At 38.5% G+C, this 25,927-nt stretch overlaps 1 protein-coding gene across 3 annotated transcripts in view; it reads right to left on the bottom strand.

Moving 5' to 3' along the window:
* ORC3 (origin recognition complex subunit 3) overlaps positions 1–25,927 on the bottom strand; it is a 38,108-nt gene that overhangs the window by 1,453 nt on the left and 10,728 nt on the right. For 2 of the 3 annotated variants that reach the window (XM_031052624.2, XM_031052623.2), the window contains exons 5-19: positions 25,386–25,487; positions 24,271–24,425; positions 23,472–23,608; positions 21,283–21,442; positions 20,369–20,482; positions 19,032–19,165; positions 18,483–18,546; positions 15,180–15,296; positions 14,219–14,298; positions 10,220–10,353; positions 7,702–7,787; positions 7,121–7,218; positions 6,127–6,268; positions 1,693–1,809; positions 244–323 (exon numbers count right to left, since the gene is read on the bottom strand). In XM_031052624.2, the coding sequence (XP_030908484.2) occupies positions 244–323; positions 1,693–1,809; positions 6,127–6,268; positions 7,121–7,218; positions 7,702–7,787; positions 10,220–10,353; positions 14,219–14,298; positions 15,180–15,296; positions 18,483–18,546; positions 19,032–19,165; positions 20,369–20,482; positions 21,283–21,442; positions 23,472–23,608; positions 24,271–24,425; positions 25,386–25,487 (1,720 nt within the window). The remainder of the gene's footprint in view (positions 1–243; positions 324–1,692; positions 1,810–6,126; positions 6,269–7,120; positions 7,219–7,701; positions 7,788–10,219; positions 10,354–14,218; positions 14,299–15,179; positions 15,297–18,482; positions 18,547–19,031; positions 19,166–20,368; positions 20,483–21,282; positions 21,443–23,471; positions 23,609–24,270; positions 24,426–25,385; positions 25,488–25,927) is intronic. The other variant, XM_005153120.3, reaches the window with a different exon arrangement.

Raw genomic sequence — 25,927 nt, 5'->3', positions numbered from 1 at the left:
TCAACTTGGTTTACAGTCTGTTGGCTGTTTCAGACCCAAACAGCTGCTCTCTTACCTCAACCCACCCAGCCCAACTGCTGATCACCTGATGCATTTCTGTGACATTTCCAGTACATTAAGGCTGCTTAAACCAGCCTTATTTTTCTGGAATTAGTTATCAGTGAACATGAAGGTGAATTCTGAAAATCCTGATTATTCCTGTGATTAACAAATGTCAAGCATGAGAGCAATGAGAAAGGATACTGGATGATATCATCCACCTGGTCTGAGGAAGCTGCATCTGCATTTGGTTCATCCACTGCTGTTACCACTGTTGAGAAAGCCTGGAAAGGGAAAAGCAGTACAGATTTAACACGTTTCATAAGCAGAGCTACACATAAAACAATGAGCTCTTAGTTGATGACTATCACTCAGGAGGAATGAGATCTTGGAATGGCAATTCCATGAGAATATCAGTTCAGCAGCCATCAAAAGAGCAAGCAAGGTTACACATTAGCATGGCAGGAATACAGAATGAAAGACCTCATTCTCTGAACTCGTGTGCCTGCATTTTAAATCCCAGTGCAGTTCTGGTCCCTGCCTTGTTCTCAGAAACAATACAGAACTGAAAAAAATTCTCAAAGCAAGACTGCTTAAACATGGAAAAATGGAGACAGATCTGTTAGCTATGAAGAAATCTGTAAGAGTGAGGGACAGCAAGAGGCTTCTGTCCATTTGTATTTGTAGTACACAAACAAGGCAGCAGCAAACAAAACAGATAAAGGCATGTCCTCAGCATTGCCTGTAGTTAAGCTACAGCATTTCTTGCCAGAGGATGCTGTGGTGTCTACCAAGGTATATTGGTAATATAATCCAGATATGCTTATGAAGTACAGTCTAGGAAACATTAGAACTAAAACACAGAACCACAGAATGGTTTAGGTTGGAAGGGACCTTAAAGATGATCCAGTTCCAACCCCCTGCCATGGGCAAGGACACCTTCCACTAGGCCAAGTTGCTCAAAGCCCCATCCAACCTGGCCTTGAACACTGCCACAGATGGGGCAGCCACAGCTTCTCTGGGCAACCTGTGCCAGCACCTCAGCACCCTCACAGGGAAGAACTTCCTCCTTACCCTTTCTGCATTCTCTCTTTTCCTATCAGTACGTGCCCTTGTAAAAACTGCCTCTCCAGCTTTCATGTAGGCCCCTTTTAGGTACTGGAAGGCTGCTGTAAGGTCTCCCCCAAAACATGACTGTTATTAATGTATGTTCTCTTGTTATACTCCTTGCTTTTGGTCACAGCACAGATGGGATATCAGGCTAGAAGGACCTTTGCTCTGCCTTAGCACAGGTATTCTCTCTAAGAGCCCCACACTTAGCAAGCAGCAGCATTTGCATGAAAGTTTCCAGGGAAGCGTCACAGAAGACTTAAAAGGGAATAATAATTAAAAAAAAAGGTAACTTTGTGAAGCATAAGATCTGATCTGTGCCGAGCATAAAGCAGAACGTTTTCATTACAATCTGTAAATAAATGATCCACAGTAGCCAGAGGAAGTCTCTGTGGGCTGGCAATCGGATTCTTGCACAGGAGGGACTGAGATGTGCAATGATTTAAGCTGTCAAAAGAGGCACTGAAGAAAAGCAGACATGCAGCAAAAGGATAAATCAGAACACTGAGAGCAGGTGAAGGCCCTGTTTGCACTGTCACATACCTCTAACCAATCAACAAGGTTAATCAATCTGCCACACTCCAAATGAAGCTTATACACGATGCAAATGTCAGGGGCTTTACTAGAAATGCTCCCGCTGTCACACTTCAAAGCTTGGTTCTGATGAAAAGAACACAGTAACTTGGATCAGTTCTGAATGTGGAACAGTTCTAAGGGCTACACAGAACATTAATTCAGGAAATTCACAGGATAGGTTTTCTAAGCAGATGTTTACTGTTTGTGTGGTTAATGGCAAGTGGAGGGTACAAAGAAATAAAGAACAAAACAGGAAAATAAGCAAGCACACCATTAAAAACAAACACCAATAAAAACTCACGCAGCTACTTCAGTCCTGGCGTTCCTGCTATAGCTTTGTACACTTAAGAGTTTCTAATGAGTGATTATCTGATTAGGCTTTTCCCCCAATTCTTTTGCAAGTTCTATTTACATATCAGAGGGAAATACTCTGTTCTATGGATTCAGGAAAAGAAACTAGTCAGGATCTGCCTCAGATTGTAGCATGTAGAAAAGTGTCTCCTCCCCTCCACCCTGCTAAAGGAAAAAGGAAATCTTAGATCTATCAGATATACTAGAAAGCAAAATTACTTCTCTCATCTCAGAGTTCTGTCCTTGAAATGTAATGATCATTTCTCTCTGGCTTGAAACTCAGCTGCCACAAAGGCAAAAGTCAGATTTCTCACAAACTCTTCTGTATGTCAGGAAATTCATGTCATCAGCAGTGAACCATTTACTTGAGAAGTGAAAAAGCCACTTGAGCCAGAAGCAAGAACTGCAGCAACATTTTGTGATCGGTTCATGGGGTTTATTCCAGTTTTCAGTTTCATGCCCTCTTAAGAACGAAAACACCCACTAACCATTCCTGTCAGCTCACAGAAATTCTGGCTAAAATGCTTTTACATGCTAGTAAAATATGCACGTTGCTTTTGGGAAGCCTGTGAAGCCATAGCAAGATGCCTCCATAAATAAATGCTTTTCAAGATGGAAAAGAAGGTTGAGCCAAGAACGCGACTTTGCTCAAGAAGCTCTAGCCTACCCTTCACAGCTCTCAAGCCCTGCAATTTGTGAGACTCAGGTTCAGCTTGCACTCCAGCACTTAGGAGGCATCTCATGATATCCAGAAAGCCTCTCAATTGTCAAACTCTACAAGGGCCACAAAAGCTGCAGAGATCAGGTTAACATCTGTCAGCTCAATCTAAATGGTCTCCAGGTAATTCACAGTAACATGGCTGAGCCCTCAAAATGAGACACTCCAGACAGCAACTTACCAGACTATAATTTGGGAGTGTACCATAGTAGTTTCAAATACTACTGTGTTAGTAACCAGCACAGGTGAAATTACACCTTCTGGTTGATCTAGTGGCTCAACACTGACCAGAAGGATAACCCCAAGCCCATCTCTTTTCCCTCCTGCTACTTCAACCTAAGTCAGTGGCTTCCTACCACTCACCTTGTGCCAATGCTGGCATTGCTGGGCACTTTGCGCTGATTACCACTATCATGAGAGGATACAACTTCTAAAGCAACTGCACTCTCCTGGAGCAGGTTCACTTATAGAAATTAGTATCTAGCTGGACCACACATAAGTGGTGAGAACAACCCAGGAAAGGTATTACTTTGGCACTGTGGGGGCTCTGCCAGCACCTGGAAGGGCTCAGCATCACTTGTGGTAACAAGGCCAAGTCTTTACAGCAGAGCACGAGGGACTGCATGCAGGGAAACCTCAGCTTCCTGAGGCAGCAGAACATGCTCTGTGCCGAGAGGAAATAACTACACACATGGGCAGGAAGCTGCCCCAAAACGAGCAGCAGTTGTGAAACCACCAGTACAGCAGCACAGAGATGCTGCTTCAGAAAGAGCGAGGCAGTGCGCACAACCCAGAATGCTGTTGATGAGGGGTTCCCTCTTGCTTGACCTTGAGCCCAGAACTCAGAAGCTAGACAGAGGACAGAAACATCCCTTGCCGTGGAATTAGTATCAGTCTCTTTCCAAAGCATCAAATGCATATGGTATCTCCTTTCCCTGAGAAGAGAACTTAACTGCAACTTGAAGATTTTAATTTCATAGCAATCAAAGTGCTATGAATTAGTGGGTAACAGGGCTCATTCCTTGAGATCAGTGTGAAAATTGCCGTTCCTACCCAAGGTCACGATCAAAACTTGCATGACTATCTAAATTCCAGGAAGATCCAAGATCACATTTCCTCATGCAGTGCCATGCTGCTATTCCAAGGGACAACTTGCTGCATTTTCAAGGGCTCAGTGAAAACAGAATTACACTTTATTTTTGGTTTGGGGATTTTTTGGCAGTGTTTTTTGTTTGTTTCAGGATAAGCATGATTCTTGGCTCATAATTTGCTAAATAAATAACTGGACTGGATTCCTGTAAGAAAGGCATCACATATTAATCATTTGCTGGTACTCCACTGAAGCAGATCCTTTTCTATCATTGTCCCATGGAAGGAACAGCTCTAGAGAACTTTGCTCTGGTTATGGCCCAGGAAAGTACAAGCCATGCAGAAGTCATGGATACAAACAAGAAAACATTCTTTTAGTCACACGGATTAAAATGCAAAGCAAGGTACTCAGCCAGTACTGCTGCTGTTAGAAACTATGCCAAACCTCCATGATCTACTCAGAAAACATCAGAAATACGTTAGAGCATGTCAAATAACAAAGTACAGGATGACAGAGGGCTTTAAACCCTGTCAACTCATCAAAGAGAATACTTATTAAACACATTTGTAGGCAGATTTTGCTTGCTTTCCTGATCTGTATTTTTACAGGTTTTCAAAAACTATACATGACTGAGGTTCATATTAGGTCTCTTTAATGGTACCCACTTGCTAACTACTGTTTTCACAAATAAGCTCTTAAGTGGTTTTAGAAATAGCTCCTGCACCCAGCAAAACTGACAGCCATCGTTCCGATAGAGGCACGGTGCCAACAAAACCAGTATGAATCAGGTTGTAGATTTCAAAGACTGATCTTTATCAAGTATGACTCCCTGTAAGTGCTGGCTTTGATTCAAGTAACATATAATCACTCAGCTTCATCTACAACCAATTGTTTTCATTTCAAAACTGTAATCACATTTTTAAGGGAAATGTTAGGGCACAAGGATAACTCCAAGTAGTATCTATAATTAAGGACAAAACAAAGAAACATATGGTGCCCTGGGTTCAGCAGTAGCAGTCATTTTTTCTCCTTCATAGCTGGTATAGTGCTGTGGTTTTGACTTTCAGCCTGGGAAAAGCACTGATAACACTGATGGTTTTAGTTGCTGCTCAGTAATGTTTACTCTGATTTTGTGAGTCTCATGCTCTGCCAGGGAGGAGGGGAGGCCGGGAGGAAGCAGAGACAGGACACCTGACCCAAACTAGCCAAAGAGGTATTCCATACCAAAGCATGTCATGCCCAGTATATAAACTGGTGGCAGCTACCTGGAAGTGTTAGATCACTGCTCGGGTCAGGCTGGGTATCGGTCAGTGGGTTGTGAGTGGTTGTATTCTCTTCCTTTGTTATTTCCCTTATCATTATTATTATTGGTGGTAGCAGCAGTGGTTTGTGTTATACCTTAGCTACTGAGCTGTTCCTACTTCAACCCATGGGAGTGACATTCTTTCGATTCTCTTCCCCATCCCTCTGGGAGTGGGAGTGGAAGGAAGGGCAGGGAGAGAGTGAACGGGCTGCATGGCTGACTGGGCTTAAACCACGACATATGGTTACTCCTTTTCCAAACCCTGCTCTATTTCTTTCTTTTGGTCATCCTGGGAATTTGATTTCAGAAAGAAATGGAAAAAGGGTGATTTTGTTCTCTAGAAAAGGGCAGGGTTAAGTAACAGAACCAATGACAATCTTTTTCTTGGTCTTTGAAAAGATATAATCCCAATACTCAATAGATATTATAGTAAACAGAAAATCAACATACTTCTTTAAATATGCTCTATTTAAGCTATTATTAATGTTATCACTGCCCCTTGAACAAAGCCTTCACCTTATACCGAGTCTACACAGTGAGGACTAAGCACCAGCCCTGTAAAAGGAAGTCCCTGGAAAGAGCTGCAGACACTGTATTTTTCCCCACAGACAGTCATCCCATTTATAATGGGGGATAAAATGTCTTTTCTGCTGTAGCAACAGGAGAAAGAAAAGATCACGACTAGAACAGGCTCTGGAAAAATGGATTCCCCACATAGAACCCTTTCCATAATTAGGTGCTTTATTTCAGCCAGACAGATTCCCCAGCTCTTTGCAAACTCCCCAGCTGCTTATCAACACTAACTTGCTAGTTCTCTGCAAAACAGCTGAATTTGTGCCAAGCTTCATGAAACAGCAAAATTCAGCCTTAAACACATCATCCTCCTGTGCAGCCTTCAGAAACCACTCCGGCACCACAAACAACTCACTTGTTTCTTACCTTCAGGTAGCTGTATGGGTTATTTAAAGCTGTATGAAGTGCAATCCTTGGGGCAGCATTCAAGTGCCCACGGAGAACACTGGCTGTGTTGAAATACACTATCTCATGCAGAGTTTTGTGATCTGCAGGAACAAGGTAACGCCTGAAAAAGCAACATGAGGTATGGGGGAAGGAAGGAGATAGAAAGCTTTACCTTACGGGAAACAACAGAAGCCTACTGCAGTTAGAGACTACAAGAACATATGTTTCCCAACCAGTACTGACAGATCTCTGAAAAACCAATGAAAAGTGCTGAAATCAACTTTTAAGCAGGGAAGTTTGTTATTAGCAACTCTACATCTAAGGGATTTAGCGTAGCTGGGCCACTGAAGGGCAGCAGCTGAAATGCTAACATCAGTCACATACTCCACAGATCTTGCTTAGCCATCTCAGAGCTTTGTGCTGAGTCTTTGCCCGTCATTGTCTTTGTATGTGAAGCTTTCCTCTCAGCACAGTCATACTTCTGTTAGTTTCTCTGCCCCCCTCCCCCCCACCAGCTCTATAATTAACAAGTGCCTTCATCTCATCCCCCATGCCAAGCCTTTCACATTTTCTGCCACTGAGCTGCCTCCAAACCCCTCTCTGCTTTGCCTTGCTCGCCAAAACAGCTCCCAAAATGCACAGGATATCTCACTTGACATCTATAATTTTGTAAGTAGAACAGATCAGCAAAGATTAGGGTAAAACCTCTCAACTCTACTTTGCCACATACACCCAGTCCTCCCTCGGCTTTCTTCTGCAGCCAATTACTTCTACTGATCTATGGAAAAGAGATTATATATTTTTTAATTATTACTTTTAGAAACCTCAACAAAGAAAGAAGAGAAAGGAAAAAAAAATGTGCTTCAGGCTGCAGGGACCAAACCACAGTTTTGGCAAGGTTAACATGCTAGCAAGATTTCTGTTGCAAGTTATGGTGCAAGCTAATGCAGGAATATAAACCAGGAAGGCTCACCTTACGAGACTGTCTATATAGTCAACAACTTCAAAACGAAGCATTTCAAACTTCGTCAGTTTCTTAGACCGCCTTGAATCCTTCAACTCCAACAAGGTCTTTAAAAAAAGAGTGGTGCATAAAACTACATGGGAGGTAGTTATTCTCTGCAGAACACAATCTATATGCTTAACATGTATAATTAATCTTTGCTGGCATGTCTTCACTGGTGATGTCTGAAAGTGTGATTGTGCAGTTATTTTTATTTAGGCCAGTGTATTCAGTTCTCAAAGTGGTAGGAGTTTGGGAAATTCAAAGAACTATGTGTTAGGCAGAAAGTGTCATTTACAAGTTAAATAAGAAGAAACCCCTTAATTTGCATTTTAAAACCCTAGTTTATGACAGATATTTTCTATAATTGTCTTTGTGCCAGGTGGGCCTGACATACACAGTTGGTACTTATTCATTCATTTTTTAAGAAGAGTTACTTATACAAAACCTCCACTCAGAGCTCCAGCAAGCTGGGAAGAACTAACCATGGACAAGTACATCTTAAAAGATTTAGTTAAGGAACTAGTCAGTAAAGCCTATGCAGGCCTAACCTTCTGAAGATGATAAAGGTCTGTCTTCTTCTGGAGCTCCTTTTGTGACGATACGGACACATCTTGTTCTTGGAAAGCTTCTGCTACTAGAACAAAACTAATGTTTGATATGTGGGGTAAACTTTTCCTGACTACCTATATAGCCCCCTTGCCCCTAGAAGCAATCTGAGAAGCGTTCAGCTAACACAGACCCAAACACAGGCAGCTTTTGAGTATTTCACCTTGTAACAGATAGTTAAACAAGGACTCTGCAGTGCAGCTTCATTAATGGTAATTAAGTAACTGAAGCAATTTAGCCCTGAGCAAAGATCCAGCACAAGCCTTGCACAGCACTTGAATTCTGCTTATGTCATCCTAGGTCATACTCTTAATATCTGTAAATTGAACAGATTGGTACTAGATACCACTGATGCTTAGGAGTGTTCAAAAAGCCAATCACTGCATACATACCCCTTCTCACGCACAAAAAAACACAATGTCAGAAATAAGTTCTCTGTACTTAACCCAGAAACTGCAACCAGAGCAGCAAACCAAACGCATGGTAAGGTATTTCATTGTTCAGTGTTATTTTCATCTTAATTTATAACAAAGCTTTGTTTTCATAGGCATGTAGTTTGTTGATCGACTGCACCAATAATTAGTAAGTTTTAGGTAAAAACAAAGCAAAAACTCCGGAATCACAATCAATGGCAGGATGAGTGATAACCAGAACCAAAACAAAAGATAACTAGATTTCTTGCCTTACTTGTGAAGATGGTAATAACATGGAGATTCCACCTACAGATCACAGGTAGAGCTCAATCAGCTGTGACAATCATTGCATATAAAAGCTTTCTGGTGACCTACATAAAATGAGTTGGTATTTTCCAGTGCCCTGTGCGGACATTTGCATTTGTGTTGAAGACTCCAAAACAGAGAACTTGCTCTCTCCACTAATACACCAATACATTGTAAGATACTTTTTATCAAATCCTTCAGCTCAAAATAGACTGAGCACAAGGGTATTTTGTTTCCTCAAGCTTCATGTTTTCATTTTTTCCAGTTCACGAGGCAGTTGGGAAGATGGACTTTGTTGTTGTTAACAATGGAAAATAAAGAATTTTGGACTATCCTTTCACTCCAAGAGCTCTGTGGGAGATGTGGGTATATAACATTTTTGGCAGACTTCTGAAAACTCCCACTAAAGATCAACACAGTCACAGAAACATATTAGAAGTCACCTAACTCAGCAACCTGTTCACGCAGAGTTTATCCGAACTTCCTCATCTCACCTTTTCATTATAGCTGAAGTCCACTTTGAAAACAAACTAAGACCCTTCATGGATTCATTAGATCACCTCCGCTTTAAAAATATCTTCAAATCCTACATGGAAATAAATACTGCCTTTTTTTTCCTTTTATAGTTCTACATGTCCCTGAATTCCCAGAGTTGCTCTCTTTTATTTATTACCTCAAGGTAAGTCAAGCTACTTAAAAGCCTTTTGCTTCAATTCTTTTTTCTAAACCAGATGAACCTTTAGATTTTCCATCATAGTTAGATCCTTCAGTGCTGCTGTCCCCAGTGCCATATACAGCTTTTTCAAAGTGATCACCCATTTCTTGTACCACAGCCCTGCTGTCACTACATCTATTCAAAATACATGGTACAGACAAGAGCAAATTCTTCTAAACAAGCCTCAGTTAACCCCAGAGCATTACGTGACTACTTTGATTAATATTAGACTGCATTTCATGGGGCTTGTTGCCTACTTGTCCAAATGCTGGGTAGCAAGCAATCACCCTGATAATGAACTTAATAGGCATAAAGCAGAACAGGTAATAATCACTTCATCTTTAAAAGGGAATCACAGAGGAGCACTCCTGTAGTTGAGGGGAAGCAATGAAATTCCTATTCCAGAAGAATGCTGGAATATGTCATACTCCTATTTCAGAAGCAATAGGGGACTAATCTGCCTCTGAAAGATGGAAGGCTGCTACTCATTTGCTTTACTTTCAGATACCATGAACAATACAAACAATCAAATATATGGGCCTGACAAGTTACACCCTGTCAGCAGAGCCCTGACAGCTGGCACTTAGTGTCCTGGCTCCTACATGAATCGAACTGAACATGCGGGTGAAAGAACACTATATATATGTGGATTACATACTGTGTCATAAGGAAGTCTGCTCCTATGTATCTCTCCCTATCTGGTTTTATTTGTTAAATGTTTTAAACAATTGCAACATCTGGTAAAATGCTCAAGACCTACATATGACAGATTTAGTGAGTAATGTTTGCTGATCTGTCCAATTTCTTACCTCCCATTGCTTTTCTGTATTATAAAAAGCATGAACTACATACCAATAAAGAATTCTAAGCACTTCCTAATTTTGTGCATGTATTTAAAACAATCCTGAAGACTCCAATGGTTTATATGAAGACAGGATATCACCAGGTAAAATTATACCCATTGGTCAGATTATAAACCAACTTTTCCTATAATCTGCAATGGAATGTTTGATGGTACACACCCACCTTCCAGTTTCTGAAACTGGGTCAAGAACTCCTTCAACTTCTCCACTGCCTTATCAAGCTCGTTTCCAGAAGATGACACAAGTATCTCCACACATTGTTGAAGCATGGTTTCCAAATCAGACTTATTCAGCATCCTAAAAGACACAATTGTTGGCTGAAATTGAAACACAGAATGATGAAACAGCTTTCAATGTTCTTAGTTGGAAAAAATGTAAAAAAGTAATTGTGAAAACTCCTTTTAAAAGAGAAAACTTTCAAGTTTTCAAGCATTCAGTCTTTCTTCAGTTATTTCTTTCATTGCTGTCATTGACAGAAGGAAGCAAAGCAACTTGGACAGATGCCCTTTACAGCTTCCTGCAGAACTGACAATAAAAACTTTTCTGATATGCTACCTAAAAATACTCCCTTCATACAGAGTTAAATGTTTGAGACTGTGACTCTGATTAAAAAGAAGTATGGTGGGGTTTGTAACCCATTCCCAAGAATGGTTCATGACATGGTAGAAAATCAGATTAGTATGTGTTCACACAGCCACAAAAATCCATTACTCTGTATTCAAAATGACTCACAAGCAAAACCCTAATTGCAGTTTTCTGTATTTGGTCACTGTAAACCTAAAGCCTAACCACCACTAGGATCATTAAGGTTGGAAGTGACCCCTTGAGATTATCTAGCTCAACATCCAGCCATTTACTTATTTTTAATTATGTATTAGGGCATTCTATAAGTGTCACCAAGCATTACTCAATCTCAGAATCTTCATTTAAAAGATACCAAAGCAGGTCCTTGCAAACATCCATAAAGGCAATCCAGAATTGCAGACACTGCATCAAGCCAGGACCATTACACAGGCATGGAACTTTCTTCATGCAATGTGAGAGGCTCCAATTGCTAGAGACTCTGGTTCTGAACAATCACACATCTGTAGTATCTGCTATTACTAGAAGCCCTTCCCAGCCTTACTCTTCTGGTTTTGCTTTGTCTTATTGAAAGCAAAGGTGCTAATATAAAAATACAAACCAAAGCTGCTAATAGTCTAAGGATTTTAGTTTATAAGATAGAAAAAAAAACCAGCTACACAAAAGAGGGAGCATGACAAAAGAATTAAATGATGGTGATCAGTGTGTCAGAGTCCGTCTCCATATCAGCTACCTAAACATTGACTAAGAGAGATTTAAGGAAGAATTTAGAAGAAGCTGGGGAAGCTTTATGGATGTCTGGAAGAACAACTGCAAATTGATCTCTAGTGTCTAAATGGCAGTTGATGCTAAATGCTTGTAAAAGCTGGAATTTGAAACTTCAGTTTATCTGATTCAGGGTTATGTTTTTTTTGTAAGTCTTTTGATGCCTTCAGATACACTTATTGTGTACAGAAAAGCATTAGGAGTACAACAGAAGGCGTGACCCTGAGCACACAAATGACTAGAAAACATTTTAAAACTGTCTTGTATAAACTAAGGGGTAAACAAGATAGCCTTCTTCCAGGCCAGACAAAACACTGCAACAATTAAACACCCAAGATGGGGAGAGGATAACCAGGTTTGGAGATCTGTGAATGGAAAGAACAAATTTATTTTAGTAATATTGTTCAAAAAGAAGCTGCAAGTTCAAGGGAAATAAATATTTACAACAACAATGGGATTACAGGGCCCAAAGAGCAAGCACGAGGATGGTTATCGCCTATCAGAAACAGAAAAGGATCCTTTTAAACCTTCTGGTCTTGAGATTACTGCAAGGTATGCCAGGTATCAGAGTGTGGGGTTAAGATTTTAATTCAGTTAGGGGACAGGCTTAAAGCAGAAAGGAAGATCTCAGATCATCCAAAGACAGTAAATAAATCTGTCTCTGATTATTCAGAGATGAGTTAAGAAAGAGAAGAAAGGAAGACAGGATGAAGTCCATAGAAACTCCTTCTGAATACTGAAGTGGGCCATCATCTGAAGACATGGTTACAGAGATTGGTCAACAACAAAATTACAACAGTCACAGAAGGGCAGGACTGTGATAAGCAGCATGTGATGAACGGCCTCAACGACTGACATACAAAAGCATCAGTACAGTGTCTAGACAGAAGACAATAGATCGGACAGTCCTCCAAGTTTTGCCACCTGAAACCCTGACCAGACATTGCAGCCAGTCAGCTCCCTATAACCAGGTGAGATGGGTGCTGGAGAGTGTCAGGTGAGACACTTTCCAACATCTCCTGATTTTATAGATTAACCCAATGTGAACTACTGTTCACACACACTCTCTGTCTCCCCATTATATATTTTAAGACTCTAGAGAACTAAAGTAGAATAACTACTGTCTAGACTGCTAAACTTCAGTAACCTGAAACACCATCTTTGGAGAGAGCACTTTTAGCAGAAGGGATAAAATCCAGCCCAAGGAAAGGCTGTAGTATAAACCAACCAACCAACCACAAAAGAAACTCAATGCCAACAACTGAAAACCCCACACTCAAACATAATCCATGAACGGTGAAAGAGAGACTTTGTTAGAAATTCAGAAATAAGCTGATCAAAAGCTTCTCTGTTTTTTACTTTCTAAATACAAGGGGAAAAAAGATGGACTCCAGAAAAATACTGACAAGAAGAATAAATGATGGGAAAAGGCAACCATAAGGATATCAACAGGTGTTGCGTCCCCTTGGAAGACAGAGATATTAAGGAACCATGACTTACTTCCATACCTGAGCAAATGAGAGAAAAAAGAAGATTTTGCGTAGAAAGGGAAAGACCACATTTTGTCATTTTCTTATAGAAGACAACAGCAAGATTCTATGCAGAAAAAGCAGAGACAAGTATGTGTAAAATGGAAGAGAGTTAAAGCTGAAAGAAGAAAAAACAATCACAGCATCCCAAGCATTTGAAGAAATTGGGTTGAAGCAGTTTTGTTATTAAACAGATAAGAATAAATGGGGAGCAAGCCAGAACCTGATGGCACCATCAACTTTGACAGAAAAGAGACAGATGAATTAAAAGTGCAAGAAGGCAAACTAAACATAGGGGAGAAAAGAAAAAGGAAAAATATGGCAGTTACTAGACATTACAGAACAGACTACAGGAAAGCAAAACAACACACTGGTGGGCAAGGATTGATAGGTGCTTGAGTGCTGTCAATATTCAGCGAGTCAGAGAAGGATTAAAGAGGAAATACTGTAGAAATGACAAATCAAGAATGTAATCCTTTCAAAGGGATGAATGCGAACAGTATGGTGCAGTGGTAATGCATAGGAGTACATTTCCTTCTATATATGAGCCCAGATATATTCTTCTAGGCAATTTTAGTGTCAGACACATAAAACCTCACAAGCCTGGAGGCTCTGGAAGAGGCAGTTAAAGTAACAGTGTTGCGTCAGAAATTATGTATTACTGGAATGAATGCAGCTATCAGTAAACAGCCCCTTGCCATAATAAAGCACATTTAAAAGTCTATAGCTGCAGCATTGCAATTGAATGATCTTCTATTAAGAAAAATAGCTTGGACAACTTCTCCATTTTCAACACTGACAGTCAGACAACACAGGTGCAGGCTCTCCTGAAGTCCTAAGCTTACAATAAACACAAAAATTTAACTGAGTCCCTGTACAAACTGTCAGACAAAGGAGGCAGGAAGAAAGCAGTAAATTAAAGAGATAAGAAAGGCCTCGCTATTAATTTCGAAGAGATTCTAATTTTCACAACAGATTAAAATTTAGGCCAGCTAAAAGTAATAGTTATAAAAGACTAAACCCAACTAATGTTCTCATTCACACACAGTAACCTCTGTGGTGTCAGCATAATGACTCAGGGCAAAAGAGATACTAGAAGCTGGTTGAGTTTCATGGAAAACAGTTGAAAGACAAAATGAAAAGAGCAGACAATTATATTCACAAACAAGTCTCCAAGTAGTTTCGAACAGGTAACATCCTCAGCTTTATGTTCCAGAATAACTGATGACTGATATTCTCCATGTGCACAATGGTATTGAAACAAAATGGAAAGAAAAAAAAATCACCTTGCTAGCTGAAGAGATGTCTCATAATCTTCTGTCTCCCACACCCGGTTTTCCAAACATGCACAGTGCAGCTCCCTGATCTGTTATGCACAAGGTGAAGAAAAGATAAAGTGTTTTACAAACAAAGTAATGTGAAACTCTTACAAGAAGCTTGTCAAAGCGATATGTAATTCCTTTGGAGCTTGTTTTTGCAAAGATGCAGAAAGAATGCAAAAGAAATTAAAGCACTTAGCATCTTGGAATCTTATGTGTTGCCATGCACCAGGTTTCAAACATCTAACATTCAGATTAAGATAACTGCAGAGAACAGAGAGGAGCTCCAATCAAATGCCACAGCTAAAACATATTTTTATTTTCAAATACTAGGACAGTTCATGCTGATTTTGCAGTTAGGAACAAATTCTAGTAACAGTGTGTAATACATTGAGAACAAAGAGACAAGTGAACATGCACAGAATAGTTTGCTCTACTAGTGGAAGAAGAAACTGATTAGCATGAGAAGGTAGATTTAATTACATTAGAGCAATATGGCTATTAAGAGCCATTATCACTGTTCCCTTACTATCACTTCATTCTATACAGAAAGTTGCTAAAACTCAGTCTCTCCACGTGATTTTGACTAGTGAGCTAATAGGTGGCAGAAGAGTGTACATTGTCTGCAGTGCATACAGTTAATCTCAGATGTGGGAAAGCCCATGTGTGCATTCTATTGCTGATCTGCACATCTGCCTCTTCATGGAAATGCCTTCCTTTTGATTGACAAGTTATCATCCATGCCACTAAAGACATCACATGCTGTTGCCTTCTGCCCATAGCAAGAAAGCATCTGTCTCCATTTTAAGCAGGGAGCAAAGCAGCAGAATAGTAAGCAAAGAGAAAGAAAAAATACCTATTCAGATGCCATGCAAACAAACAAATGAAACAAAACATATTTCACTGAAATGGAATAACAGTACATCACCTGTTTGCCCAAAGGATACTTTGGAAGAGAACATGTGAAAACATGAAGGCATTTCAGAACTGAAACATAATTTTCATGGTAAACATGCAAGTCCTCCAGCAACTTCTGTGTTGTTTCCTACAGTGACAAAATAATTGCTTTGTAAGTCATTCTGACATACAGTTATTTAAAACTCTCATAAAGTACTACAAATAATTCTGAAGATTTGACATTGTGGTGTGCTATGATTTAAATCACCAGTGTTAAATTAAGACCACTATGCAAAAAAAGCTGTATTTCAACAGTTCACTGCAATCGCATTGCATGTTGTTAAATCTCACTTTCTTCCTCCATCTCACTGGAGTTTTTTTGTTGATTAGCATTATTATTTTACCATTTTCAACTATATTTCACTTTAGATTTGGTATGTCATCTAGCAAAAAGGAGACTGTACACTATAAATTCAGCAGACAATGAGAAAGTATAGAGCTACTTTTACTCAAATCCTTATTTGCATTTTAATTCTACAAATGCATTTAAAACCTTATTTCTTATACTGCAGGTGGCTGCTGTTTTTATTAGTTAGGTATATGTAAAATGACCAGTTCACAGAAAATAAATATGCAGTTGCTGTTCCTATGTGATCTTAATTTGAACTTCCATTTATTCATAGAGAACTGGAAGGAAAAAATGCATTCAAAAATCACACATTCAGAAAAAGAAATTATTAACTATTGCTACTGAATTTACTGGATGGTACCTCATTATCACGAGCCTCCCACAGAAGCATATGTAACACTTCTGAAAATTTCTGGTAGCTGTATTAAAGTACTTTGGGCTCATTCCACTAAAGTTTGTGAATCACATCTTCTCTCATCTGTCTTTAGTCAGAAAAAAGAGGAAAAAAAACCCAACAGAATTTGTTTTTTCCTTTTATCTTTGGGTTTTCCAACAGGATTCTCTACATACTTAATTGCTATTTTGCTCAAATCTGAGAGAACTATTCCAAATGAAAAGGGAAAAACCAAAACAAGCCACTGAAGTTCTGTACAGTTAAACTGAAACAAAGAGTATCAAAGATTAAAAAAAAAAAAAAAGGCAAAACCTTATCTGCAGACAATATGAGGAAGTACTAACACGTGTAAAGATTAAGTATCCTACTTCAAAGACTGAAAGTAACAGACAGTGCTGCACAGAGCTTTCTGATGTTACAATAAGTTTGAGATGATTAAGAACATTAAAGACATTTCTCCCCACAGAGTTTTACCTATTAAAGTTTGAGTGTGACTGATACAACAATTGTTTAAACAACTTCTAAGATCTTAGGGGAGAAGCTTGCAAGTTTGTATTGTAATTCTAAGCAGAATCATGGAAAAAAAACATATCCTCATCACAAAAAAAAGCTGAGAAAAGAAAATAAGTTCTCTTTAATGATGCTACATCAATCCTATTCCCCCGAACCCAGAGCATTACAGCATCTATTGGAGCATCAGAGCACCTGTATTTCCTCATCTTGTTTCCCAGATCAAGTTTAAACATGTCCTGGTTATTAGAAGACTACGCATTATTATTTTGCTAAATAATAGCTTGCCACATTTACATAACTTCAAATTAAATTTGCCATGAAAACTTTCAGAGTTGTAAGTAATCAGGATGTACAATTGTTTTTTAAAACGATTATTCTAAATAGGTGGAACTGTACTTATAATTATTAAACAAAAAGTGGCAAGAACATGGAACATAAACTGCAGCTGACAAAGAGTATTGCAGGTTTAGGTGCTAAGCTTCAAATGTAAGTTCACCTGGTCCTGAACATGAACAGTCACCATAGTGACTTTGAAAGCATTTCCAAAGCTCAGAATGATACTGTAGATTACTATGACAAATAGAATAACCCGCACCTCATTAATACAGAAGTAGGGATTTGTGTCCCCAAGCAGACTACATTGCCAGCTTGGCAGTACAGTGATAGTCCTAACCCTGCTGCACAGATTAGAACAAGTGTCTTCAATTAAAATTTGTCAGAAGCATCATATGCACATAAGCAAAAAAAATTCTGGCTTCCTTCCCAAACTCACAGGGTGAGGCTTGTGATATAAGGGGTATATATTATTAAACATACAAAGTTTAACATACACAAATTTTAAGTTGATAAGTATTAGACTTTCAAAGTAGCAGCACATTACATGGTCTTTAAACCTGAAACAGTCTCAGCTGCCCATTCCCACTCCTTCCCTCCTGTTATTTCAACAGAAGGGAAATAATTCTGCAGAAACAATCCAGCAAAAACATTCTTATGTCTTGTCTTTTTTGTCAGGTTACTTCAATTGGGTTGTTTCTCTGATGATATTAACTACACAGCCACATGATGAATTGTGCTGGCGTATTTGCTCAGGTGTGAATAAACAGAAAGGGAACAGCTGTAGCTTAATCTATTTTTGCCACTGAAGACTAAGGATCAAAAAATCATGTATAAATCATGTCTAGCCATGACGAGTATAACTGCACCACAGCTGCAAACTTGTGTGCTACCAACCTCTCTTCCAGCCATCACCATTCTTCACACTTGAAAAGTCCTTGCGGACCAGGAAGCTCTGCTAGGATAAATTAATTGCTTTATCTCTGGTAATACTATTTGCCTGACAGGTTAGCTATACTTGAGATGAACAGTTAGGAGAAACCTTTTACCCTGAGCAGTGCTTCTGGGAGGGGTTCAGCTGGTGAAAATAACCAGCAGAGTTTTGCTGGTGAACTCCGGAAGGGCTCACAATAGTAGTAACCTGACTTTAATCACTTGATAAACCTTCAGATAAACATGTAACATAAATTAAAGTTTTAATCCTGTATGACATTTAGTGTGAATGTTTGCCTCAGGACCCAGACTGCCCCACTGAGATCAATCAGAAACTACACAGAGGGTATGGAGGATTAAAAGCTTATGAAATAACCTCCAAGATTACTTACTCATTCTTCAAACACTTCACTGACTTTCCAAGAAAGTCAATCTGTGTAAGCATTAAAAGACCAGGCCATAAATAAAGCTTATAACCTTCTTTTCAAACAGTTATATTTCTAGACATAGCTAAAAGTTGATGTAAGATAAGTCGTGCAGTTTTGTATAACAGTATAACGTGGCAGCCCTAGAGATCTGCAATTCTGACCTCCCAATCCCAATTCTCCGTTACTGCACATGAAGCACAGTATGTACTGTACAAAAGATGTTACACAGAACTATACATCTTAGTCTTGTATTTTATTACACTCCATGAAGTAATATATTGGGAAAGTTATTTGTGCTTTCCAAAGACATTCTTGAAATTTTACCTTTAAGAAGCTGTCTGCTGTGAGCAGTGCAATCTGTTTCTCTGCTTCTTGCCTTTCTACGTATCTGACGGCAAGAAAAAAAACAAGAACATAAAAAATATACTGTAAAGTATGATTAAAGATTACAGGGCTAAAAATTTCAAATAGTTTATGATGCTATAAGGATATCTTTGGAAAGATTCAAAAAGGGACAGTCAAATCCAGCAAGTTGAAAGGCCTCTCCAAAACCCTAGAGATCGTGCTCCAAGGCAGCTTAACAGGTTCAAAAGTAACTTATGATTATATGTCATAATAGCTTGTTTCTGCATTAAGAAAAAGAGGGTGAGGAAAAGTTCAAGTGATTACACATCACAGAAGTTGAACTCTGTAGACCAGAAGATGAAGGCATTATGAAAATATTTAGAACTGACCTCTTTTTGATCAATTTCCCTTTGCAACAGAAACACATGCACAAATGATCCAGTTGTCACAGAGCTAAATTTACATATTTATTTTTTAAAAAAAAGCTGACTAAATACAAGATTGTCCAAAATTTATTTAGCCTTTTACCTTCTAAAAGAGGGCAGTCTTCGAACATTTTCGCACTGCTCATGTGATAAAGAATTTACTCTCTTCTTAGCGTCTGTCAGTTGGCAGCACAGTACACTAAGAGGCTCGGAATAGAAATGTTCAACAATACAGAGCTGAAAAACAAAGCAAGAAACACTGAAGTTAATAAAATTTATCCTCCCTGCTATATCTACCTTTTAATGCTTTCTTATTACTACAGTGCATATACTACAATGGTAGTAATGGTATTCCTTCAAAAAAGAATTCATTACAGTTGATAAATATTCTGTAAGTCACTACAGGACACATCAATCACTTCTTAATACAGTCACATAATTACCTTTCTTGCTGTATGCACTATTCATTTTCAATACCTCATCCTTCCCTCCTCTTATATGATGCTAACTATTGCTTGTCAAATATTTTCTATTCAGTTCTGTGAACTACTGCATTCTTCAGGTTATATATTCAGCTCCAATGCTCACAAATAACAAAGAGTATATTTAGAGATACTAAAAGCAACTACTGTACAGAAGCAAACTTACTGCACATCCTAATTTCAATTTCTGTTTCATGTACCATTTCAAATACACTGCTAAGCTCTCACTGTGCATACACACAAACGGGCTTTATTGCTGATTTCAGCTGTACTAGAAGTAGCATCAGAGCCTTGCAGGATAGTAGCATATACTCCACACATCTATTCTTAAAAACAAAACAAACCCCCAATCAGACTACCTCACTAAGAACTAAAACATGAAAACTGTCAAAGAGGAAAGATGCTTGCTGTCAGAAAACATCACTGCTAGACATAACGAGATGATGGTGGTTCCTTGTACCTATCAATTAGGAAATCTGATCCAAATTTGCTTCATCCTTGAATACTTTTAAGGCACAAAGACACAGACATATCCTGTCAGAGACAGGACTTGTATTTTCGTGTCAGGCCAACATGGGCTCACTAAAACCTGGTGACTCGTTCAAATAAGAGGAGTTGAAACCTACCAAAGGCCAGGCAGGTCTGTCTGTAGGAAAAGGTGCTAGAGACAGGATATTTCTCTTGGCCATGTGTAATCACTGAATCTTAGATATCAAACAATCTGAAACACTCTAAAGGTATATGACACTAAAAGGGCATGTTTTACTAACAGGTTCACACACAGAGCCAGGCAAGAAACAATTTCACAATCCTGCATTAGAACAGACTACAGGGACTACAAATTCTTTGCAGAACTCTTGTCAATGATCCACAAAGGCCTGAAAGAGACACAGACACAGAGCTACATCTAGAGATGAAGATCTATATAAGCCAGTAAGTTCTTATTACCATTGCCTACCTGAAATCCTCTGATAAAATTCCAGACAGAAAAATCATGGTACAAGAATATGTTGATGAGAACCTGCAGAACTTTCTCACCCAGTTTAAAGGGAAACCGGGATGTTAGAAGCAGCTAAGGGAGACAAAAAGGAAAAGTAGCTACAACAGGAATTCTTTCCTGAATTCAACTCATCAAAATTTACATACACAATTTAATACAACTCTTACTATGTGTCAGCATTCAACTAAACAAGATACTAAAGACACTAACTTCTAAAAACAATACTTCTGCTAAAATATCCATGCAAAGATTGATTTTCAGTTTATCATTTCACTACATTTTTGTAAATACCTTTTGCTAATATGCAACACTTGAAGTTAGTTTTGTTTAATGCTATTTTTGTCTTTATTGTTAAAATTAATAACAGAGGAGGGGGTACTTTAACCACCAGGGATACCACTACTTTCAGCATGTGTAATTGGGATTTTGGAAATCCTGCACAAAGTGGCGTACTGAGAATTGTACAGGCACAGCATCTACGTGGTTTGATCATTTGGAAAACTCTGCTAATTTTTGACAAGCAGCAGAATTCAAGCTGAACTATATTTTTCTATGTTTAAAGCTATGTTTTTCTGAATCAAAGTAAAACTCAAATCAAAGTACTGCCTTAATGAAGAGGTGGGAATGTCAATGTGCAACTGCCGAAGCACACGTGGGCAATGTCAGTGCAAATGGAAGCAGATACCTGAGTGTGTCTCAACTTGAGAAAGAAGATGTCAATATTAAGCTACTTTGCAGCTATGAATAGAAATATCAAAAATCCACAGCTCTCAGGAACAGATTTCATTTCAAAAGCTTCAGACAAACCTAAAGGCCACATGTATTATACTGTGTTTGAATACACAAACACTCCTATTCAGAAAGGGAATTACCTTGTCAATTATAGTAGACAGGTGCTCCTTACAGGAAAAGGACTGGAAAAGCTCTATGCACAGCAGAGAGGAAACAGAATGAGGAAGTAAGCTGTGGATAATCATTGGAGATGTAGCGATTCCAAAAATCAGTACTAGAGGTAATTCACGGATATGCTGACTAGATCAAGGGGGAAAGGAGAAAAAACCACAATAGTTACATTATAGAAAATAATGAAACAAGTGTATTATGCTCCTACTACAGCACTAAGCTAAGACGCAGAAATGGGTAAATTAAAAGATTTGTTGCCAGTAAACTAAAAGGGTTTTGATGTAGAGTAAAATGAAAAAGAATGGAAGCTATTTAAAGTCCTAAAGCAGAAAAGGAAATTAAATTATATTTTAGGATTCAAATTTCAAGAAATGACATAAAAAGCATCTTTTCAGTTAGCGTATCGTACTGCTCCTATATGCCCCCAAAGTTATATTCAGATAACTGAATCTTCTTTTTTTTCCCAAAGAAATAAAGGAGACATAAACGAGCTAACAGTCTCCAGAAAATGTACAGATTTTGCACCATTTAATGCATGTAAAATAAATATGAAACACCCCTAATGTTCTGTGTTCTCATTAGACTTAAAAAATAAAGAATTCCAGCTTCTTCAGATTTAATCTTCATCTTCAGATTTTTTTTTAGTATATGCTTTGAGAACTGATAATCAGGATTGAATTGCTTGTATTCCTTGTGAACAGCATCAAATTATTCAAAATGCAGTGCTTTCAGTATTATTTAATCATCATTTAATCATGTTAAGGAGATACAAATTCTGTTATCTTAAATATCTTCCTAGGCTAAAACTGTCAATTTATTCTAGTTTTCTGGTTTCACCACAGCAACTTTTTGACCTTGGTATTTTAATTGTTATCCCACAGTTATTTCATTAAGTAGAGGCTTAAACATAAAACAGATAAACTTCATCTATTACTGTCCACTGTTGATAACCTAAGAATATTGGCAAGATACTGAATCTTGTGATGAACCAATCAGAAGAACCTCTCATATTCACCCAACTTCACCCTTTATTAAACATTTTTCAGACTGAAATGGAGAGAATAAATCCAACTCTACCACTACTCAGAGGCCTGTTTTCAATGTATTATGCAACTCTGCCAAGCTTCTATTTTACCCATCTTCTGTTTACTATAATCAAAACAATATTTAGTTATAAGCTCATTTGAATCCTCTAAATCTTTCCTTCTGAAGGGACACAAAACCAATCAAAAAAGTGTATTTGCAAATAGTAGACAGACTTGAACAGCACTTCAGCTATGTTCCGTATACTCAGTTATTTCTCCTTGACACAAAAATCAAAAACAACACTTAATGAATAAAATCTTATTCCCCCCTGCTTTACCCCCTAATTATTTCCAGATTATCATGCATTTCTGATTTTACTTCCTCAAATGTTCCCTAGAGAGCCCATCTGCCAGATCTGAAGTAGAAAAATGGGGGGTTTTGTGGGTCTCTCAGAAAGAGAAATCGCCTAGCCTTATCGAGAGGTAACGTAAGGCGTGCATGCTGCAGCTGCATTGTATAACTGCAGCCACAATTTTGCTGCACCTGTAGTTTCAAGCTGGGGACTGAATGTAAGATGCTCTTTTTGGAGAACAGCATGGGTTTTGGTTAGAATGCATGAAATTATATTAAGGAAGACAGGTTAAGGACTGACAGGAGCACAGGAGCACCTGAAGTAGTCAGCTACCCATTACAGATCCTGGCTGACACAAAAATTCTCTGGGTAAGTTTTATATCCTACCATTAGTAAGCTAGTGACCTTAAACAGCATTAAATCAGTAGACATACAATTGTAAAAGTCTACAGAAGAAGGATCTAGGCATCTTGAAAAATTAGTTTCACAATCACTAATTATGTAACAACTAGTACCAATAAATATTCTTATGTAAAGACTTAAATCAGCCACCCAATATCTCAACCCAGCCCTTTGGCACACTGCTCCAGAGTCCCAGGTTAGCCTTAGGATACCTTATCCCCAAAACTTCAGAAATAAGTTTCTGCACAATCACTGCAGCAAAGATGCAGCATCAATATTTGATTCCAATTCTCCACTGGCCTCATTGTTACACTTCAAACCAGCTGCAAATAGAAAATGGGTAAAAGAGTGGAAGAACTAAACTTCAGCTCACATTACCTGCTGATGACTATGAAGTCTTGAAGTACTTTTGTGGTGAAACTTTCCATGTCTTTGAATATAACTACAACTGGAGGAGATTGCTGGTGTTTTGCAGAGGAAGTTCTTTTTTTGCTCAGAGTTTCAGAATCTGTTTTCTTTAAAGCCATTTGTTATGCGTTAATAACCATAAGACAATAAAATAAAAAGATTGAATCACATCTACAATATTATAATGTCTGAAAGTGACATGAGGCGACTTTGTGCTACAGCTGTATTTATTATTAGCATCCAGAATTGCAATTTTTCTTCCTTCTGTTTGGCATAGCATGAAGTACAAAGCATAAACAAATCTTAAAATCCCACATACCAAGAAAGGCAAGAATAGCTCTGTGAGACAGAACTGATGAAATTCATACATTGCACACATGAGACATTGCTCATTTCTTATATCTTTATCCAGTAATAAAAATGTGGTCACTAAACTTTTGTTTAAACACACACTGCTTGTGAAGAAGTCATCATAAAATCAGTTTTAACTTCACGACAGAAGCAAAACTTTAAATTTCATTAGCTGTATTAAACACAAAGATGCAAAAACATGTTGAAAGTTACTTTCTCACTGATTGCCAATGTAGTTTGGGCTGCAGGTGACAGAATGGGACATTACCACCAATAGGGTGCCTTTACCCTGGATGGCTGTTCTTGTATAAAGTGTTAATAAACAAACATCTCAGCACTCCTGGGAGAAAAGCACTCCTGGCATGAAGTTGATACTGCATGTTAAACTTCTAGTTCCCAGTTAAACCCCAAAACATACCTTTGTTACACTCTCATACCAGTCGACAACAGATTTCATTGAACAACGTATTCTATTCTGGGAAACCTGCACATAGTCGTCATCTTCCAATGAGACCACATCAGTAGAGCAGTTCATCAGTTGCCCCATCAGCTTCTGCATCAGATTTTTTATGCCTTCACATTTTTAGACACACAGTAAAGACATTTGGTTATTCAATTCATACTCTAAAAAATCATCCCATTATCCCTTATTATATGTTCACTTTCCCGATTTTGTGTCTTCTTTACCCAGAATGCACATCTCATGCTACAGAAAGCTCGAAAATATTCATGATACATATGCTAATGCAAGAAAAATTATGCTATTAATTTGCCTAGATAGCAACAATTCGGGTCAAGATGTTGGCCCTACACCTTTCCTGAACTCCAGCCACATGCCATTGGAGTGACCTAAAACATAAAACTAAAACAATGCAGCCAATCCATGGATCTGGGGATGCTGCTGGAAACACTTCTGGTCTTTTTACTTAAGAAATTAAAAAAAGAACAAGGAGACTGGGACAACATTTTTTTCTACCCATTCCCCACTTTAATAACATGACTGTAAGCATTTAAAATGTGGAATGCATACATATACTATCCAGTTAAACAACAGAAAAGCCAACCTACAACATCAATCTGCCAAGGACTGAGCAGCATGCTCTTGATGTTTATGCTATAACTAAGCAGTATTTCAATCTTCATTGTTTTTAAACAGAATTGGACAACTGTTAAAATACAGTAGTAGGCATTACTGCTACGTTAACATGGGATTGAGCAAATCTTTAGAAAGTCTCGAAGGTCCCTCTCACTGTGAGGGTGGTGAGACACTGGCTCAAGTTGCACAGAGAACGTGTGGCTGCTCCATCCCTGGCAGTGTTCAAGGTCAAGTTGGACGGAGCCTTGGGCGACTTGGTCTAGTGTGAGGCATCCCTGCCCATGGGAACAGGTTGGAACCAGATGAACTTGAAGTACTTTCCAACCCAAACCATTCTGTGATTTTAAGATTATTCTTACATTTGTGTGCACAAGATAGAATTTCTAGTTAGTTGTTAACTTATTCAGAAGAAGCAGCAAAGCTATTGCAGTATTTACCTGGGCAATCTTTGGCTTCCAGCAAGGCTATATAAGGAGTAATATTTTGAAGGGCTTCTGAGAGATTTCTAAAAGTCAATTCATGATCTGTAACATTTACACCTAGAAAAAGACAAATTTTTAAGGGCATTTTTTCCTGTGATTTGCGACCACCATGATTTAGTAATAAACTGAACAGCAGACAAAACCCAGAAGACACTTCAAATATTTAAAGAAGGAATGAAAAGCATTGCATCATCTATGATGAAAGATGAAAAACTAGCACAAGATTAGAACACATGTGAATACTACCTGATAACAACAAACAGGGAACCTCTGCAAAAACCCCTCACTGTTTGGGAGGGGTTTTTTTTGTTGGTTGGATGTTTTTTAAGAGATATTTCTCAGGGGTACAAACCCTCAAAAGCCATCCACAGTCATCTAAGGCCTGTGGACCAGAAAACAAAGTTCACCCTCTGTAAAAGAAAAACACTGCATACACCCGAGACCTGGATCCTCACATGGCTTATGTAAGGAGGTAAATATTAATATCCTTAATCAAT

Source organism: Melopsittacus undulatus, chromosome 3 (assembly GCF_012275295.1).
Source record: "Melopsittacus undulatus isolate bMelUnd1 chromosome 3, bMelUnd1.mat.Z, whole genome shotgun sequence".
NCBI classification, from domain to species: domain Eukaryota; kingdom Metazoa; phylum Chordata; class Aves; order Psittaciformes; family Psittaculidae; genus Melopsittacus; species Melopsittacus undulatus.
Note: the sequence above shows the minus strand (reverse complement) of the source record. Positions and strands in the feature narration are given on the sequence as shown.